Source organism: Tachysurus fulvidraco, chromosome 8 (genome assembly GCF_022655615.1).
Source record: "Tachysurus fulvidraco isolate hzauxx_2018 chromosome 8, HZAU_PFXX_2.0, whole genome shotgun sequence".
In the NCBI taxonomy this organism is placed as follows: domain Eukaryota; kingdom Metazoa; phylum Chordata; class Actinopteri; order Siluriformes; family Bagridae; genus Tachysurus; species Tachysurus fulvidraco.
In genome coordinates, this window is record NC_062525.1 from 3,705,658 (window position 1) to 3,725,657 (window position 20,000).

Sequence of the window (20,000 nt, forward strand, 5' to 3'; positions counted from 1 at the left end):
GGTGCTTTTCAGCAGATTCCTCGCCCGTGTTTTCGCCGACTCCGGTGAAGGTCGAAGGTCACAGCAGCTACAGTGAACCGGAGGAGAACAGCGCGCCTGAGAGGGAGATCCCCCGCGTGCACCTCTCCCCCACCATGCGCTACTCCGGCCTTGAGGTCTTTGCCCCTAAAGTGCAGTAAGTCCTACTTTCCTTTAGCCTCGTGACACTTGTCACGTTTCCTGGTTATTTCTTGCACAGGTTCAGAGTGTTAATGTTTAGAACAGGACACGCGGTTGTGTGTAAACAGACTCAGAGTTTCTCTCTTCTTGTCTCTGTCTGTGCTGCAGATTTCGAGACCCTCGCTCGCTGCGCTGTCATCACGCCCAGGTGGGCTTCCAGGTGTGCGTGCGTCCGGGCTCTTACAAGGTCGGTCCTCAGTCTGTGGGCATCAGCGAGCCGCTGGATCCCAGATTCAACAACACGGAGATCGAGTGGATCACCAAGGAGAAAGGAGGAACCCTACTGTATGGCCTGCTCATCCGTGTGGAGTGAGGGATAGAGAGAGAGAGAGAGACAGAGAGAGAGAGAGAGAAAGAGCACTCAGACTGCTGGTACTGCTTCAGAGAAATGAAGTTGAGCTCTGATCTCTCCATTTTTATTTTTATTTGAAGGTGGTCTTTTTTTGGGAGACACTTCCTGCACTTTATGTTTCAGACCCCAGCGGGTGATTTCTCTCTATCTACCCCCTCCCCCCCTCTCCTCTCTCTGTCTCTCTCTCTCTCTCTCTCTCTGTCTAGCTCTCTATCAGAATCAAACAAGGTCGGACTCCAATCACGTCTCATAGCACAGTCCTGGATCCTGTGAACGTTTTTTTTAAAAAAAAACAAAACAAAAAAACAAACAAAAAAAAAAACTGTTGTTAACAGACAAATCAACAAATCCATGTGGAGCTACACAAAGACACCCGGTGGGGGAAAAAAAAACGTCAAGGACGAAAACAAAACTCGAGGAAAAAGACTCTGAGACTCTCGGATCAGGACGAGACTCGACGCTCAGATCGAGAAATCGCTCTGCTGTTTGTGTTCCACTTTCCACCCCAAAAGACTTGAACGCTCACACACAGTGTTACATTTTTACTAACCGAGTCCCTGTTTAACAAGAACGACGACAAAACTCTCGGCTCGCGTAAAGCGGCACTCGCGTCCGGTTTTGTTTCGGTTTTCGGTTCTGCTCGTCAGAAATCGTCGCTGTCGATAGCGTGAACTGAAATAAAGTGATAACTGATACCTCTCAGACCGGAAGCTAATTATTTTATAAAGCGTCTCGAGGCGAGAAAGAATTACAAATCCGTCACGCTCGTAAATATTTACACCCCCTCCCCTCCCCCACCCCACCCCTTCACTCGCGCCCCGGCGTTCTGAAACCGTTGAATGTAAAAATCCTTCAAGAACGACGTCGATCCCGGCGCAAGAGACAACGGGAAGGAAAACGTCAACTTTTTATTGAGTTTACACTGGTTTTTTTTGTTTTTTTTCTTTTAAGAATGTTTACTGTCACTTGCACAGGTTCAAGCCCTTATTTAATATATATATATATTTTAAATAGTGTCAACTTAAATCTGAGAAATTTTCTCTTCTCTTCGAAAACCGTATCTAATATAAAATAGAGATAAAAAACAAAACAGGAATTTTGTTGCCAATTTCAAACTATTCGAGTGGAAGATTTAGTCGCCTCGTCGCCAAGAGCCGCGTCTGAACGTACGCTCGCTATCAGACTGAAATGTGAACACACACACACACACACACACACACACACACACACGGGGTTCACATGTTGGCCCATTTGCTGCTTTTTTGTTGTTGTTTTTTTTTGTTTGTTTGTTTGTTTTTTTCCCCTAAACATTACTTTGTATTATTTGTTGGTTTTATTTGTATTTCCTTACGTTGTACAGGCTGTTACAAAACACTATTATCTTCCTGATTTGTAAAAAAAATAATAAAATGTATATAAAAAAAAACACAATTCCTTAAAAGATTAAAGCCTCATCCATGAAGAATCAGCTGCAGAATTATTGGCACCCTTAAGCAGTTACTAATACATTACATATATAAAAGACACGACTGATTTACATTTCCCGCTGATTGTGTCGCTTTGTAGAAGCCAACGTTCTGCTTTCCTATTTAAGCTTAGACAAAAATTTATCGAGAGTAACTCCTCCTATGGCTTTCGAGCCACATGAACCAAATTCGGATATGTCGTAGAACCTGGTCTGAAGTTTGTTGCTATGACTTTTCTAAGCGATCCGAGTACCGGTACTTCCGGTACCGGGTCTCAAAGTGGCCTTTTTTCCCCATAAACTCCCATTATAAAGTTTGGAGGTTTATAACTCGGCAAGCTTTCGAACTCTCTACACCAAACTCGGCCAGCTCCTTTAGGGTGAGACTCTGAACAAAGGTTTAAATTGGTGTACCGACTGGCCTTTCGGTTGTCCCGCAGCCCCGCCCACAATATATGCAAAATCAAAAAACTTTTTACAACGTGGTCATGTGACATCAAAACACTCAGAACAATGAGGGGAGCTTCGTCACATGCATTCTGATGACGTCACATGCTCGTCTCCACTTAACTCCAAATGTTTTGGCACCCCAGCTTTTTGTCTACATGCTTCCAAAAGTAACACTGACCCTCATGTCCACTCGCCTCCAAAAAGCACCGGCCGTTGCGAATACTTGCATCGTCACAGCCAACATCAAAGTTTGTCATGACGAACTTTACAAATCTAGTTTTTTGTTTGTTTGTTTTTTTAAAACCTTTTTCTTTTAAATCTATAAAGAGTATTTTCATTTTGAGGGGTGCCAATAATTCTGGAGTCGACATTACGTAAGTTCGGGCTCCGTCTCGGTCTGCGACATTAAGCAAAACGAAAACAGGTTTGTTTTTTGTATCGTTTTTATTTGAGTAGGAAAAAAATCTGCCAAGTTTATTGCAGCGTTGCATATTAATTACAATAAAAACATCCCATAATTACGGTTGAAGTTCGAGAGCGTTATCGTCTCTGTCTGTCCTTTCGTGAGAATAAACCCAAACAAAAACTCACGGATTCCACCGTGATTACAGGCTCGTCGTCTCCCTGCTGATTATTTTTCACATATTTTTGCGGTCGAAATTATTTTTTATTCTGTGGATTAGTGTGAAAATCAGAGCCTTAATCTATAAACTCTAGAGGCACCGAGAATTAAACTGCTAAATAAAACCGTAGGAATTTGTTGTATAATCAGTAAAAAGCTTATCAGCAGCTCTCGTGGCTTTCGTCGTCGTCTGCGGCGTTTTTTTGTCTTTTTCTTGAAAAGGTTTCATAAATCTGTACACAAAATGTCCTAATAGCTGAAAACGCTTTAAGGTGCGGTTTGTAATGTGAAGATCATCTCGCATCTCAGATACAATAAAAAAAAAAAAAACTGTAATCTGCAACATGACCGCGTCATCGCTCCGGATCTGTGCTTTTTTATTTTTATTTGTATTTTTATTTTTATGGCCCTGAAATGAATCCCGTGACCTTTTTCTTGTTCAGTAAACACTTTGGAGCGGGTTGTGCTGATGGGAGTCTCATCACGGGGTTTATTCTGACTGCAATTTACATTTTGTCCTTCAACATTACAAACTGCATCTTTAAAAAGATTTACACGCGATCCTTCTCTTTTTCCTTGTCTCTCACGTTGTTAGAGACAAAAACAAATACACACACACACACACTTTTTGAAATTCTGGACTTTTAAATTAAATAAATAAATAAACATAATAAAAATGATTTTTAAGACTTAAAGACTTAAAAGACTTAGACTTAAAGATTAATCTCAGTAGGAGAATAATAATAATAATAATAATAATAATAATAATAATAATAATAATAATAATCTTTTTTTTTTTTTTTAACAGTACAAAGGAACAGCTAAAAGCACCGAGCGCTTCACCGAGGGCTCGTTTATAAACGCTGCGTTCGGACAAAACCATCCTCAAAAAGTGTCAGGAAGTGTGCGGATAAATAAGGAAGTGAAAAGGAAACCGGAAAAACGGTAAACTTCGAGTCCATCAGTCAGGATTAAAAGATCCAGGAGTGAAGATCGGTTCATGTAAACTGACGCCACCGTGTGGCAAAATAGAGGACAGCGAGCGTCTCCGCTCCGGCTTCCTGTTCCTGACAGAATTCCTGAGGTTTCACCTCCTTGTATGGTTTGTGGTTTGATTTCAGCTTGAGCAGAGCAGTCAGGTAACTCCGTCTGACACGTCGCACCACTCCGGGTTTGACAAACGTGACACTAAGATCTCGTGCTGGTTAAAACGGATCAGTTTTGTGCGCACGCGGTTTTTATCAACGAAGCCCTGATTCGCACAAAAAGCTGTGAAACGACCACACAGTGAACTACAGGTTCTCGAAATGATAAAGTTCAGTGCCAGGAGAACTCGTAGCTGTTTCAGACAGAGTGCAGAATGACAGGAGAATGGGACGCGAGACGTCTCGGGGGGAGGAGTTTAAGAAAACGTGAGAAATTTCATTTAAATGAGAGACCTGATATGAGATGTGAGTTCATGAGGCTGAACCGCCGCTGGTGCAAAGAGATGGGTAAAAAAAAGCCTCATGTATGTGTTCTGTGATTTCTCCTTGATGTATATAAGAATAAACATGATGAAGAGGGAGGGAGGGAGGGAGAGAGAGAGAGAGAGAGAGAGAGAGAGAGATGTAGGAAATAAACCATGTCTCTCTCTCTCAAAACTTTTTGGGCCCCCAGGCAGACGTGTGTTTCGGTGCCGCACCAGAGCCGAATGTGGGGAAGTCCTCAGCACTGCTCATGTCAGGGGCCTGAGCGAGGGAGGGAGAGAGGGAGAGAGGGAGGGAGGGTGAGAGGGAGGGAGGGAAGGAGAGAGGGAGAGAGAGAGAGGGAGAAAAAGAGAGGGAGAGGGAGGAAAAGTAGATGGAATAGTAGAAGAGGTTATTGTCTTGGCGTCCCAAGAGACTGGGTGATTATTTATGTAGTTTTCTTTTTTTAAGTTTTTCTTTTTCTATCTTTATTCTTTGTTACTTTTTCTTCTCCATTATTTCATATCGTATTAGTTTATTTCTATATATCCATCATGTCTATTTCTTACATATCTATATAATTCTATCCTCTTCTTTTTCTCCTTGCCTCTATTTCTTTCTTATATACTCTCACTATTCTACTCTCTCTTCATTTCTTTCTTTCAATTCTCTCTTTCTATCTCTATCTTTTCTCCCCCATCTCTTTCTCTGTCTTTCCCCTCTCTTTCTTTTTCTTCCCCTCTACTTTCTTCATCTTTCTCTCTCTTTTTTCTCTTTCTTCCCCTCTCTCTTTTCTCTCTTTCTTTTTTCTTTCTGTTTTCTCTCTTTGCTCTCTTTCTTTGTTTCTCTCTTTCTCTCTCTTTTCCTTCTTTCGTTCCCCTCTGCTTTCCTTTCTCACTCTTTCTCTCTCCTCTCTTTGGATTTGCTCTTCTCTCCTTCATGCTCCTCTTTCTTTCTCTCCTTCTCTCCTCCGTTTTCTTTCTTCTCTCTCTCCTTCTCTCTCTTTTTCTTTCTTTCCTTCCTCTCTTTCTCTATCTCTTTCCTCACCACTCCTCTTTCTATCTCTCTTTTTCCCCCTCTCTTTCTTTTCTCTCCTTCTTACTATCTCTCTCTTTCCCCTTTCTCTCCTCTCGCACTCCGTCATCCTTTCTTCCTCTCCTCTCATCTCCTTCTCTTTCTCTCTGGACTGTGGAGCGGAGCGGACCTCCGTGTTAAACTCCATAACTAACACAAACATATCATATGATCTACATATATAACATCTTTAATGCTAAAAAAAGGCTCATGATTATGCATGTTATATGTTATTATAATAAGACAATATGGTTAATAATCTGTCTCAGATAGACACATTTATGCAGTCACATTTCACATCATCGAGCATTTGTTAGCCAAGTCAGCCGATTCCGTTACCATAGCGACAAATATTTTTGCATCCGAACGAGGCTGTCTGGTGTCCTGTAATATTTGTGAATCGCACCACATGTTGAGAAAAGAAAAAAACATTATATATATTTGGACTTTTGTATCTTACACCAAAAAAATTTGACCCAAATATCTATCTATCCCTAAACTCAACAGCGATTAACCTTTAAAGCAACGTTCTGTCGCTCAGACCAGTGGTGCAGATATTCTGGGGGACTTTATACTAAAATTCATACTAATTATTAGCGAACCGGTTCTTCAACGTGTAGCGAACAAAATGCTGACGGAAGCGTCGATTCGTTTAGAATAACGACTGAATAACGATGAATCGACTTCCTGTTGTTTCATTATGTGGTGCGTTCCCTGTTCAAGCCCCTGTGAATGAGCTGTTACTATGGAAACCATCAGAAAGCCAGCACCTCCTGACCTATCAGAGCCGAGGGTTATAAAGGTCACCTTGCTTCCTGGGACGTTCCAAGGTGCGTCTCTGACGACGAAGCCTTTAACCGGGCCTCGGCCGTCCTCGTCTCCTCCTCCTCCCGTAAACTTAGACGGAGGTTTCATATAGGCAGCCAACGTTTCCGTCTCGGTCACGCTCAACATCTGAGTGATGTACACACACACACACACACACACACATGGCACACAGTTCATTAAACTCAAAGTCTGCACTACATTAGCGTCTCCCACTCACATATTCCTCCTCCAGGTTGAGCAGATGGTCGATGGCTTTATCAGCGTTCTCTGGCAGGCCCGTGACCGTCACTTTGTCAGGGTCGTCTGAGCCTTGCTGAGGAAACCTGATATCTACCTGAAAAAAACAACACACAAAATCACACGATCAATAACCGTCATCTGATTGTGCACGTCGACGCATTTTGTTTTGTACAGGAAGCTCGACTGATCTACACAACCGCCGGTAGACCTCGAGATACGCATAACCACACACACACCGCTCAATCTCCTGCCATGTAGGTAGCTTAGCTACGAAGTGAGACCGACAACATGGAAGCCTCCTTGTTCGTCTTATGATAGCATCGATCTAGCCAGCTAACGGTGACCTCGTTAACTTGGCGAACCTATAGATATAAGAGTTAACAAGCCGACGTTTTTGTATATTCTATAAGTTCTGCTCTGTTTACTGTTCATGCACCGAGCGGCCGTTTGATTTGATATCACTTGCTGAACTCCTGTGCCTCAGGGGTTTCCTCCGGGTACTCCGGTTTCCTCCCCCGATCCAAAGACATGCATGGTAGGTTGATTGGCATCTCTGGAAAATTGTCAGTAGTGTGAGTGTGTGAGTGAATGAGAGTGTGTGTGTGCCCTGTGATGGGTTGGCACTCCGTCCAGGGTGTATCCTGCCTCGATGCCCGATGATGCCTGAGATCATCAGGCTCCCCGTGACCCGAGGTAGTTCGGATAAGCGGTAGAAGATGAATGACCTTTCATTACGACCTTTCCTCACAAGCGGAAAAGGAGCTTTAGCGAATTGTATAAATACAGAGAACTGTGGAGAATGTTTTTTCAGCGTCAGCTTCACCCAGTTTCTGCAGGATGATACCGTGTGTTATTTAAAGTAACGTCATGTTTAAGATGAGGTTGATTATTAGTGACCTCACCAAACATCTGACACGATAACTCAGTGAGTTTGAATGTCCGTTAGCCCGAGCTGCAGGTACGCACTTTAAACTCCTCCATGAGTTTGCGGACGGCTTTCCCACGTGCCCCGATGATGCGTGCGTGGACTCGGCGATCCAGCTGGATGTCCTCGCTCACCATCTCCTCCAGCTCTGCGACCATCTGCTCTATAGCTGCCTTGGCCTCCTCCACGTTGCGCTCGTAACCCCAGATCACGATCGCATCCTGAGAAAAGACAAGAGGTGAATTTCTTGAAAAAAAAAAAAACACCACCACAACACCCTGATATCTCGGAGCTCTCGGGATGCACCTGCTCCTCGTCGCTCTTGTCAGGGAACTGCACGTTGACGTCGTGGTCTTTGCGGATCTGCGAGATCACGGCTCCTTTACGGCCGATGATTTTGGGGTGGTATTTAGGGTCGACCGAGAGGGTCACCTTGTAGCTGCGTAAAGCCTGTAATGTGTTAATCACACAAAAAGGGGATGTTAGACACACGGCAGCAACAGACGACACATTCGTATCGTAACTGCTCATCACAGTGTAAACATTTCAGTGTAAACGTTTTTAACAAATAACACGGTATCACTAGAATACTTTAAATCGGTGTGCAGAATTTTTCTTTGCTGATAAACAGAATTACAAATGAGATCATTTTACCCGCTCCTCCTGCTCTGCCTGGAGCTCCTTGACTCGGCACATCAGCGCCTGCTTGGCTCTCTCGACGCTGACCTCCTGCCCCATGACCTTGATCACGACAGACTGCTGCTCAGCCTGAGGAACCCAGATGTTCACCTGCACACAGCCAGTCAGATTACATCTTCACTTATCCTTCATACTGAATATTCGCCTCTGATTTCACGGCTGTGTCAAACCAAAAAGTAACGAACCTCGTAGTCCTCCATCATCTTCCTGATTCCGGCTCCTTTCTGGCCAATGATGTAGCGGTGCAGGTCGTTGGGCACCTCCAAGTCAACCGTCACAGGAACCAGTGCCTTAAAAAACAGAGAAGAAGAAATAGCGATATGATTTAGAATGATTCAGAATAACTCGTAGTGAGGTAATAATGAAATAACGCAGCGCGGTCCTCACTAGCAGGGCCGATCGAGCAAGCTCGCACTTCTCTGCACGACCCGTCACAGTGATGATGTCACATTTCCTTGGCACGGAGTCCGTCTCTTGGCTGGTGCTGCTGTTCTCCACCGGAGACGTTTCCTGAGCTAAGCACCGAACACATAAGGAGACGTAACCGTGAAGCAAGGTTTCGTACAGACTTAAGACTGTTACTATAGAAACCATGACGTGGTTAGTGAATCAACACCTTCTAACCGATCAGAATCCAGAATTCAGGAGCAGAGAGACACACCTGAGGTTTCCTCCCTCTCTGGGAATCTGATCTGGACCTCGTGCTCTCGGGTGATCTGCTGGATCCTGCAGCCTTTGGGTCCCATCATGGCTCTATGGTAGCGTTGAGGAATCACCACCTCCACGCTCACCTGAGACTCCTGCACAATACACGCATTCTCAGATCCCTCAGTGTACATCAGTGACACAAGGAACTTGAACTGAATAGTAAAATGACCCACCAGCCCTTATTATCACCATGTTTTATGTTCACTCCGCAAGTCTTAATGATCAATTCGGATATTTTGCTCAGATCTGATTTTTTTTGTTTGGCTGTTCACATTACCTTTTAAAATGTGGCCTATATCAGATACCAGTGTGAACTGTTTGCTGTTTTGAACTGACCCGCATGCGCAAACGAACAATAACGATGACGTCACACGCAGCACGCCGTCGCGCTAAAGTCGGCGAGGTTACGGAGGAAGTAAGCGTTTTTGCTTTTCTTTCTAACTGTTTGTGTAATGGCACATGAGCACAGAGACGCAGTGTTTTGAAAATTTTCAGATGTCGAGGGCAACTTTTGAGTATTTGATCCATTTTGAAGGCGTGGTCATGTTTGTGCCCGTACTCGCCGGGGCATAATTGTGACGAACGTCGATGTAGATTGACGTAAAAGTCACATCAAATCCGCCTTGGGTGTTCACACTGCGGCCACATTGGAAAAAAACAGATTTGGGTCTGATTCAGGATCATATATGGAAGTGGTCTGAATCTGATTTGAAAAAAATCAGATCTGGGCTACATTTGAGTGTTCACACTACTCCTGAAGAAGTCTGACCTGGTCACTTGACCCCCCCAAAAAAAAATCAGATTTGGGCCACTTTTACCTGCAGTGTGAACGGGGCTGTAGTGACAGAATACTAGCATCAGTCTCATCAGCTTCACATGTCCCCCAGAGGCATCAGAAGTCTCTGCTACTGCCTTTATTTTTATCACAATGTCTCTATACACAGGTTCGCTTGCGATTACGATGTTGCTTTGTTGCTGAAATCGCAGCACTGTGCTCTTTCTTTTTTTCCTTGGATAGATTTATTTATTAGATCCACTTTCAAGATTATTCTATGCACATTTTTAATTCATATGGGTTGAGTTCTGGGTTAAGGCTCTGGGATGTTGATCGGAGGATCAGGATTCGAGCCTCATCGCTGCTAAGCTGTCACTGTTGGGCCCTTGAGCAAGGCCCTTAACTCTCTCTGCTCTAGTGGTGCTGTATCATGTCTGACCCTGTGCAAAGTAAAGGCTTCTTCTTTCTCTATTAAGAAATAAACATGCTCGGACTTTTTCTGATGCTCACCAGATCCTGAATGATTTCCTGGATGCGCTTCTTTGCAGCATTCACACACTCTCGTGCTCCTTTCAGACTGATGCAGTCGCTGTGGGTTCCTGTACGAGGGAAACTAACGGCGACGCCACCGTACTCCTCTGATAGCTCCCTCAGCACCTGCCCTCGCCGACAAACGAAGTGACGGTGATGCCGTGGGTCCACGACCATAGAGTCCTCTATCACATCCTCCTGCAGAGATACAGAGACAGATGCTGTATGTGTGTGTGTGTGTGTGTGTGTGTGTGTGTGTGTGTGTGTGTGTGTGTGTGTGTGTGTGTGGATTATTAATATAACATTTCCTCACTGAGGTTTATTCAGAGTTTCAGAGCAGTACCAGGTTTTTTATGAGGTTCTCCAGCTCTTTCTGAGCGAGCAGCACGGCTTCCTCTCGGCCCACGATGGTGATGCACTCATGCTCTGGTTCTTCGGGTGAAGGGAAGATGATACGAGCTCCTGTCCGGTCGCGCACACGCCGAATGTTCGCCCCTCCTCGGCCAATGAGGAACTTGTGGTACTCGGGCTTGGCCTGCAGCTCTACTGAGAAATTGTTGACTTGCTGGAGGACAAAGAAGAGAAATAGCAGGCTACAGATATGTACATGTGTCAAACAATTACAATTTATTTTACTAATGAAATGAAAACAGACAAGTGAAAGAAAGAAAGAAAGAAAGAAAGAAAGAAAGAAAGAAAGAAAGAAAGAGAAATAGACAAGTAAAAAAGAAAGAAAAACAGACAAAGAAAGAAAGAAAGAAAGAAAGAAAGAAAGAAAGAAAGAAAAAGACAAGTGAAAGAAAGAAAGACAAGTGAAAGAAAGAAAGAAAGAAAGAAAGAAAGAAAGAAAGAAAGAAAGAAAGAAAGAAAGAAAGAAAGAAAAAGACAAGAGAAAGAAAGAAAGAAAGAAAGAAATAAAGAAAAAATAAAAAACAGACAAATAAATATGAAAGAATACAATAAAATATATAAAATAAAGTAAATAACAAAAATACATATAAAAGTAAAAATAAAGAAAAAATAAAAACAAACAATGAAACATAAAAACAATAGAAACTAAATAAAGAAAGAAAAAAGACAAGTGAAAGAAAAGAAAGAAAGAAAGAAAGAAAGAAAGAAAAACAGACAAGAGAAAGAAAGAAAGAAAGACAAGTGAAAGATAGAGAAAGAGACACGTAAAATAAAGAAAGAAAAAAAGACAAGTGAAAGAAAAGAATGAATGAAAGAAAGAAGGAAAGAAAGAAAGAAAGAAAGAAAGAACACATGACCTAGAGTGAAAGGCAGTACATGTACAGATGAATGATCCCATGATGAAACCTGGGTCTCTCCTCACCTTCTCTTCAGCGAGCTGCAGTAACAGTTTCTTGGCTCTCTCCACCTCTTCTGCAGGCCCACGGATGGTCACCCTGTCCACCCCTGAGCCCTCAGCGGGGAAGTGAATGTGAACGCCTCCACACTCCTCCATCACAGAGCGCACCAGACACCCCTTTGCCCCGATCAGGCAGTTGTGCAGCTTGGCTGGAATGGTGACCTCTGTTTCCTTCAGATTCGCCTGGAGGAAGTGACAGAACAACAGACACAATGTGAGAGTCCCTGATCATCCTCTTGACTAACGATCGAGCATGCAGTTCTTTCTTTTCTTCTCCTCCTTACTCTGTCCTTTTTCTCACCAGGTCTCTCTGGATGGACAGGATGCGGTCCCGCGCTGCCTCACAGTTACTTTTCTTACCGGTGATCATAATCGTCTCAGAGTCGCTGTTCTCTGTGGGGAGATCGATCTTTGTGTTGGTCTCTTCACGGATCTGCAAGGAACCACAGATCATCACCAGATGAGTACAAACCACTTGGTGACATGCTCATTCATTCATTCATTCATTCATTCATTCATTCATTCATTCATTTTCTACCGCTTATCCGAACTTCTCGGGTCTCAGGGGTCATCGGGCATCGAGGCAGGATACACCCTGGATGTAGTGCCAACCCATCACAGGGCACACACACACTCTCATTCACACACACACACACACTACGGACAATTTTCCAGAGATGCCAATCAACCTACCATGCATGTCCTTGGACCGGGGGAGGAAACCGGAGTACCAGGAGGAAACCCCCAAGGCACGGGGAGAACATGCAAACTCCACACACACAAGGCGGAGGCGGGAATCGAACCCCCGACCCTGGAGGTGTGAGGCGAACGTGCTAACCACTAAGCCACCGTGCCCCCCTTTGGCGACATGCTGTAGAAAAATAATCAACGCTTGGTTGGAGTGATGAAGCGCAGCTACCGTTACCACCCTAAAGCACTGTTTTATTCAGCAGTTAGTCACACTTTTTATCCATTTATAGCTACATCTAATGTTGAGTTTAAATGGTCACATGATCGCTCTTGTGGTAATCGATCTCGATCGTTTTAGCCGACTTTGGAGGAGCTCGGTTTTCAAACGATTACTCAGGAGCTGCAACAAAGCTCATTATGTTTTGAGTCTATTTTAGACGTTTTTTCATTCGATCGGATGTTTAGAGAATGTTTACAAGTATTTGTTTATTTAAAATACGATAAACCCGTAGTACATTTTTGGTTATGATATTGTACACTGGTTTGCATTTTTAGGACTGTCATATTTTTTTTTCTTTCAAATCTCATTCAAAATATTTAGAGAATCGATATGAATTGAATCGTGAATCAAGTATAGTGAATCAAATAAATCGTGACCATAGTGTATGATCACACCTCTTATAATATAATAATAATAAATCTTACTATACGGTACGCACGTTAAAGTCATCTAAACCTTTCGTTTTTCGTATTTTACTCACCTTTTTTATGTTGGCACCTCCTTTGCCGATGATATTTTTATGAAACTGCTTAAATATGGGAACAGATATGGAGTAGCTGCTTTCAACCTGTTTAAAAAAAAATCAAGCACACAACGAAACGATAATCATGTAAAACTTGTACTATAAGATCTTAAATCAGATAAACACTGTTACTGGATTTCACAGTTGTTTGTGTTTTCTTATTTGTTTTAATCAGTGTTTTTGAGCTCGGGACAATTCTCGTCCCCACCAGTAGGGGGCGGTCTTCAGAATACTAGCATGACCATTTAAATGCACTTCCTGGTCACGCTGCTGTTTAAGCACAGCAGACACTTATTTCCAGGGATTTCAGTACAGCGTAAAAAATATTGCGTCATCGGGTAGGCGTGGCCTATTTGATAATCTAACCCTAACCCTAACCGTAGTTTTTGGTTGTTTATTTGTTTTCTAAAATAAATCGACCCTGTATGACTGTTTTGTCCTTCGTAGTATGCTCTTCTTTTCGAAAGAGGGCGTTTTTCCAAGACCTCTGGAGACACGCCCACTTTACGTCGTGGTAACGAAACCCCTGGAATGTAGTGCCTGCCGTTTAAGCACATGCTTACTATGGACTCTGTGAAAGTTTCTGAGTCTGAATTTTTTACTTTGTTAAGATTCTTCTTGAAGATTTGATTATGTTGATGACTTTTGAAAGCTTTGTTTACAATAACGTCATGACAACTAGTCATGCAGATTACTGACTCCTTTTTCTTTAATGATCAGATTTATTTATTATTTTGTAAAAGCACCCAGTTTGTGATTTAGAGCAAAGAGAAAGTGCAGGAAATCGTACCAGCTCCAGCAGGAGTTTCTGGAGAAATTTGCCACATTTCTCCACCTCATTCTTTGGCCCACGGAGCTGCACAATGTCACTTTTCTGAGACTGGTCCGGAAACGTGATGATGACCTGCAGAAACGAGGCCCCGCTGTCATTTATTCAGTTTTATTATACAGCTTTTCCTTCTTTGTGTAATTATGTTGTAAAATATGTTTCAGTAAACGAGTTTCGATGTTCCAGGAAACACAATAAAATACCTACGATATATGGTAATAATATTACAATAACGATCATTAATATTCATTAATTATATCAATATTCATATACAGAATCAATCCAAAATTTGCATATGCAGAGACCTACGGTATATGGTAATAATATTACAATAACAATCATTAATATTCATATCGATCCAAACTATTTCATGCGTTTTAAACTTAACTCGGTTTTTGTCAGTCTAAAGGTTTATAATGTGTAACTGTTTAAACACAATAAAGCGTTAAAATGTTAAAACATTGCTAAGGTGTTGCTAAGTGAATTCAGGTGGTTGCTAAGGTACAGTAAACCTGGTTGCTATGATATGCAGATACGTATCTGGTTGCTAGCGTGTTGCTGAATGGTTGCTGAGATATTCCAGCTGGTTGCTAGGGTGTTGCTTGGTGGTTACTATACCAACCCAGTTGGTTGCTAAGTGGTTGCTATGCTATTCCACATGGTTGCTAGTGTTGCTAAGTGTTTGTTATAGGAATCCGATCCAATCAGATGAGGGTTCGTGACCTGGGCGTGTCTGTAATACCTCAGGAAACTTGTCTCGCACTTCTTTGATCTTCTCTCCCTTTTGGCCGATGATGGTGCGGTGAAACTTCTGCTCTATGATCAGGTCTTTGGTGCGCTCGTTTTCCTGAGGACACACAATCAGCTGCTTACACAATCAAACGCTTTCACCGTCTAACCAGATATTTTCACATAGAGCACAAGAAATGGAAGTTTTGCATATGACCATAATTGTTCGGTTTCTACTTTAAAGACATTTTTCTAAGCCTGAAATAAGATGTATTAGATAAGATATGTGAAAAAAATGTCTCTAATGGTTAAAATGGTGAAGATGAACAAGTCTTTTTTTGCTTGCCCACATTTCTAGCTATTTACACACAGCTCCGCCTCCAAAACTTACGACGGATCGACTAGAGTTAGCATTAAAGAGAATTGGGGTGTGTCTATAAATTGACTGACATGAGACCAAACCAAATAAAAAACACGTTCTGATTGTGATTTACACAATTTACAGAAATGACAAAATGTTTACTTTAATGATGCCTTAAAATAACAGTGAATTGCTGTGTAAACATTTTGTTGTGTTTGTGCTTTATTCTTTATTTTCCAACCCAGAAAAATGTAGTTTCCCACAATTAAAGGAGGGGTCTCCGATTTTTGAAAGCCAATGTTGACATATAAAATCACCAAAACAAACACGCCCCTAACCCAAATGGGTCCCACCCCTGTATCGATAGCTCCGCCCACACATACATACGTAACCCAGGCAACTAACGGAAAGAAACGTGTCTTTATCATAGCTGAAGGGAAGAACAATACGATTGTAGATAAACAAACAAGCAAAAATGCCATACAAGCATAATGATGTAAAGGACAAAGGCATATATTAGTTCTGTGTAACAAAGCAAAACCAACGTTACTCACCTATCGAGAAGGAAAAAAGCGCCTCGGCGTCTTAAGTAAAGTCGGCCACATGTTCACAGGTCGGAGTTTCCCGAGTCGATAACTCCTGAGCTAAACGCTGTTACTACACAAAACGCGGTTGTAGCTGCCTCTCTACATTACTACGATAGAAAAGAGGTGTTATTTGTGTAGTAACAGCGTTTAGCTCAGGAGTTATTGACTCGGGAAACTCCAACCTGTGAATATGTGGCCAACTTCCTGCTCCTTCAGTTCTCTCCAGCGCTGGAAAGCTGATCCTATATTAACACGTCCTACTTCTTGTCTCTGTCTTTCTTTGTTTTTATCCTCCATGTCAATGTTAAAACCGCTTTCTGCTAATGTCACACATGCGCACTGAACACTCTCTCCGCCGCATATCGACAAGACACGCCCCTTTCTGCTCATTGGCTACACGTTTGTTTTGTTTAGTTTAGTTGTCGGCCCGACTCAGTTTTCTGAAGCATTTCTCAAAAATCGGAGACCCCACCTTTAAATGTAGTTAACTCTATTCCCCACTCCTCGTTAAACAGAATTAACCAACAACTTAAAAAATTACCGGCTGCTGTTTAATTGGATTAATTGTATTTCTCAGTTGATTTGTCCAGTGTTAATGACGTATGTAGAATTTACAGGCTTAACTCCGGCCTCACCATGCGTTGGGCCATGTCCACCAGTTCCCTGCGAGCCTGCTGCACTCCCTGAGGGTCTCCCTCAATGCGGACCAGCCCGCAGCGGTCCGAGTCCTGAGGAATCCTCACCGACACTTTGTACAGCTCCTTGATCCGGTTTACTGAAAAACGAATCATTCTTTACCACGTGTACGTGATCGACCGGCACGGTTTACATCCCCTTTTCATTTTATTTAACATTATTACATTTTATTTATTTATTTATTTATTTATTTATTTATTTATTTATTTATTTATTTATTTTACATTACAGCGGGGGAAGTCGTGGCCTAATGCTTAGAGAGTCTGACCCCTATCCCTAAGGTTGTGGGTTCAAGTCTCAGGCTGGCCACGACTGAGGTGCCCTTGAGCAAGGCACCGAACCCCCCAACTGCTCCCCGGGTGCCGCAGCATAAACTGCTCCGGGTGTGTGTTCACTGTGTGTGTGTGTGTTCACTGTGTGTGTGTGCACTTTAGATGGGTTAAATGCAGAGAGCGAATTCTGAGTATGGGTCACCGTACTTAGCCGTATGTAACGTCACTTTCACTTTATCGTTATACAATTTTATTCTCATTTTTGAGAACACACTCACTGTTCGCGCCGTTCTTGCCAATGAGGTGTCTATGAAAACGCTGGTCAATGTTAATTTCTGTGTAGTCCATCCTTGACATCTGAAAACAATTAAAATAAATTTTATTTATTTATTTTTTTTGTCTATTCGATTCCTAAAATCCCATCAAATACATATTTTTTTCTTGATTGTCAATTCTAACGGACCAGAAGGTGTTAATTATTTTATCGACACCGATACAATAGAAAACAGAATAGCTGTAAATCACAGATTTCTATTTAATATCAACATAAATAAATAAAATTATACAAGTTTCTAAGAGTTGTTTGTTTACTGTTAAAACTGCTAAAAAAAAAACCTGTTATATAAAATTCCATCCATCTTCTACCGCTTATCCGTTTATATAAAAATACGATGTTTAATATTGCTGTATTTTAACAGATATAAAACATCTTGTCATGCTGTTATAACAGTGTTTTTTTCCATACTTCACTTCATTATCTGTTTCATGATGACGTTACTACACCTTTACAAGCACATTAAAAATGCCACTACATTTGAATATTCATGATATGCAAATTAGAACATGCACATGCTCCAATGATTTTACCTATAACTGTTTCCCTGTAGTGTGTCTTTGTCCTAACACAAACCTAGCTAGCTAATTACATTTCAAACCAAACCATCCCTAGGTTCTGTGGCTGAAATCTTCCAAATCCTCCTCTTACAAAAATGCATCCTGAACCCATGACAACAGACAATACAACACTACTGCTACTCCAAAAAAAAATCTCTGACCAGATCATTAATAATCTCCTGGATTTGAGACCGAGCCTGCTCCACTTCCTCTGTCGGGCCTTCCAGAACGATCCGCTCGTCCCCGTCCGTGAACTCGATGTGCACCTGTCCACAGGTAACGTTCAAATCTTCAATACTTTAAGTAATTTAAGTAATATTCTGTCTTGCGCACGTTTTCAGCCGTACCCTGGGGAGCTGCTGTGTGATGCGGCCAATGTTCTGTCCTTTCTTTCCTATGATGAATCGATGGAGCCAAGCAGGTGCGATCACTTCCACTGCCACTACACTCTTAGCCTGGAGAACCACAAACACACACACATACCTAACATACATGGCACAACAAAACCTCCTCGTCTGTTCCATGTCTTCTCCTGGCTCTTACCTTGGCGTACACCTGGGTCAGGGCAGGTCCCAATTTGTCCGGTTCTCCTCTGAGGATGATGGTCTCAGAGCTGGAGTCTAGCAGGGGCATCTCCACAGACACACCGGTGCTCTCCATGATCTCTTGCAGACTGTTTCCCTTTGGACCAATGATGTATTTATGCTGAGACTTCTTCACTTCCACGGAGATGGTTGTCGTTTTACGCTTCTAGACGACAAACACGTGTCATCTCAAAGTCTATAGTCTGCACCTGTTGCGCTTTTTAAAAACAAACAAACAAACAAACAAAAAAATCACCTTCTCCTCGTAAATGGCACGGATGCGCGTGATCGCCATGGCGACCGCCTCCTTTTCCCCGGTGATGACAATCTCGTCCTTGAGCAGGCTAGGTGGTGGGATGCTGATGCGAGCGCCCGTCTCTTGGCTCAGCTCCTGGACCAGTCGGTTGTACGCGCCGGCGATGAAAGGATGAAAGACTTTCTCTAAAGACAGACGCTCCACAGCGCGTTTGTCCTGAAAGAGGAAAACAGAAATGCACTGAACGAGTTTAGATTTTATGCTAATAATACCATCATTATCTGATTCACAGCATGCTAATATCTTAAAACTAACTAAATTTAACGAATATTAAGAAATTACTTTTTGATTATTTAGTGCATCTAAAATTAAACATTTTAAAACTGTGCATTAAAAATCTATATTTGTGAAATGAAATGTAAATGATATGTAAATAGGACAGAAAAGCACCAGAAAAATCATTTTTTATACATCTTAATCCATCAAAAAAATGGATGCTTTTGTACTTATTCTTTAAACCTGTAATTATTAGAAATAGAGTAAATATAATTCTCAATGTTGAATATCTATTGCTTTTTAATTAAATAAATATTTCAATAAAAAATTAAAAACCGCATGCATTTTTATAGACGTTGTATAGCATACTGCTATATTTTAGCTGTTTTATTTTTATTTATTTGTTATTATTTATTTAAAAAATGAGGACTCCTGCATGGCTGACTGTTTGTATCGTGTAGCATAGAAATGAGATTTGAAAAACAGATTTTACAACAAATGACTGCCTGTTATTTATCTATCTATCTATCTATCTATCTATCTATCTATCTATCTATCTATCTATCTATCTATCTATCTATCTATCTATTTATTTAATTATTTAATTAATTAATTTAACAGGAGCGATTATGATTTTAAAAAAATCACCTCTAGTGGCTTCAGTATTATTCAGTATAGTGACTTCGCATATTTGTTAATTTAGAACTGATAATATTTCCGAACCATCACAGTGAATTCCTGACAGCAGCTACTGGCTTATATTAAAGCGTCGTTACCATACGTTATCGTTTCCATAGCGACGGCTCAATCGCAGGAATTCGTATGATGGCTGCAAGACAAGTTTTTCCCTAATAATGAAAGTATTACAAAAAAACATTGCTGATATAACAAGTCTTTCCGTAAGGGGTCGTTTATGGAGCGTTTATGGAAGGAGTCTCCAGCGTCAGCGCTTAGAGTTTGTTTGTAATTGTTCTTGTAGTTTAAGAGGAATAAAACACATTGCTGTAGGATCTAAACATTAGCAGGACTGAGAACATGACTGGCTTTTCCAGCTCTGGGTGATTCCTCAGACCTGTTCTGCAGAGATGAGCAAGATCTCATGTCGGGATTTCTCAATGCCCTCTTTGGTGCCGGTGATACGGATGTTAGCGCTCGAGTCGTCGGGACGTGGAACAGTGATCTTAGTGGCTGTTTTTAGTTCCAACTCTTGTAGTTTCTCTCCATTTTTCCCAATTACGAAGCGATGGTGTTCCTTCGGAATGATGACTGTGGCTGAAGCCTACGAGAGCACACACACACACACACACACACACACACA

The 20,000-nt window shown here is 41.9% G+C and overlaps 2 protein-coding genes across 9 annotated transcripts in view; one reads left to right on the forward strand and one right to left on the reverse strand.

Moving 5' to 3' along the window:
• neurl4 (neuralized E3 ubiquitin protein ligase 4) overlaps positions 1 to 1,275 on the forward strand; it is a 20,238-nt gene extending 18,963 nt beyond the window's left edge. For 5 of the 7 annotated variants that reach the window (XM_027165304.2, XM_027165305.2, XM_027165308.2 and 2 more), the window contains 2 exons: positions 13 to 175; positions 328 to 1,275. In XM_027165304.2, the coding sequence (XP_027021105.2) occupies positions 13 to 175; positions 328 to 532 (368 nt within the window). In that variant the 3' untranslated portion in view covers positions 533 to 1,275. The remainder of the gene's footprint in view (positions 1 to 12; positions 176 to 327) is intronic. The other 2 variants (XM_027165306.2, XM_027165309.2) reach the window with 1 other exon arrangement.
• A 1,636-nt stretch (positions 1,276 to 2,911) lies between these two features.
• The window catches only part of hdlbpb (high density lipoprotein binding protein b), a 24,464-nt gene continuing 7,375 nt past the window's right edge, over positions 2,912 to 20,000 (reverse strand). Inside the window, exons 6-28 of one of the 2 annotated variants that reach the window (XM_027165319.2) lie at positions 19,755 to 19,961; positions 18,407 to 18,622; positions 18,110 to 18,316; positions 17,914 to 18,021; positions 17,728 to 17,832; positions 16,951 to 17,029; positions 16,340 to 16,479; positions 14,770 to 14,874; positions 13,989 to 14,102; positions 13,157 to 13,243; positions 12,007 to 12,138; positions 11,670 to 11,888; positions 10,680 to 10,901; positions 10,316 to 10,534; positions 8,984 to 9,122; positions 8,710 to 8,837; positions 8,508 to 8,612; positions 8,278 to 8,412; positions 7,930 to 8,073; positions 7,665 to 7,844; positions 6,676 to 6,792; positions 6,438 to 6,584; positions 2,912 to 4,838 (exon numbers count right to left, since the gene is read on the reverse strand). In XM_027165319.2, the coding sequence (XP_027021120.2) occupies positions 4,746 to 4,838; positions 6,438 to 6,584; positions 6,676 to 6,792; positions 7,665 to 7,844; positions 7,930 to 8,073; positions 8,278 to 8,412; positions 8,508 to 8,612; positions 8,710 to 8,837; positions 8,984 to 9,122; positions 10,316 to 10,534; positions 10,680 to 10,901; positions 11,670 to 11,888; positions 12,007 to 12,138; positions 13,157 to 13,243; positions 13,989 to 14,102; positions 14,770 to 14,874; positions 16,340 to 16,479; positions 16,951 to 17,029; positions 17,728 to 17,832; positions 17,914 to 18,021; positions 18,110 to 18,316; positions 18,407 to 18,622; positions 19,755 to 19,961 (3,348 nt within the window). In that variant the 3' untranslated portion in view covers positions 2,912 to 4,745. Of the gene's footprint in view, positions 4,839 to 6,437; positions 6,585 to 6,666; positions 6,793 to 7,600; positions 7,845 to 7,929; positions 8,074 to 8,277; positions 8,413 to 8,507; positions 8,613 to 8,709; positions 8,838 to 8,983; positions 9,123 to 10,315; positions 10,535 to 10,679; positions 10,902 to 11,669; positions 11,889 to 12,006; positions 12,139 to 13,156; positions 13,244 to 13,988; positions 14,103 to 14,769; positions 14,875 to 16,339; positions 16,480 to 16,950; positions 17,030 to 17,727; positions 17,833 to 17,913; positions 18,022 to 18,109; positions 18,317 to 18,406; positions 18,623 to 19,754; positions 19,962 to 20,000 lie in introns of those variants that run through there. The other variant, XM_027165320.2, reaches the window with a different exon arrangement.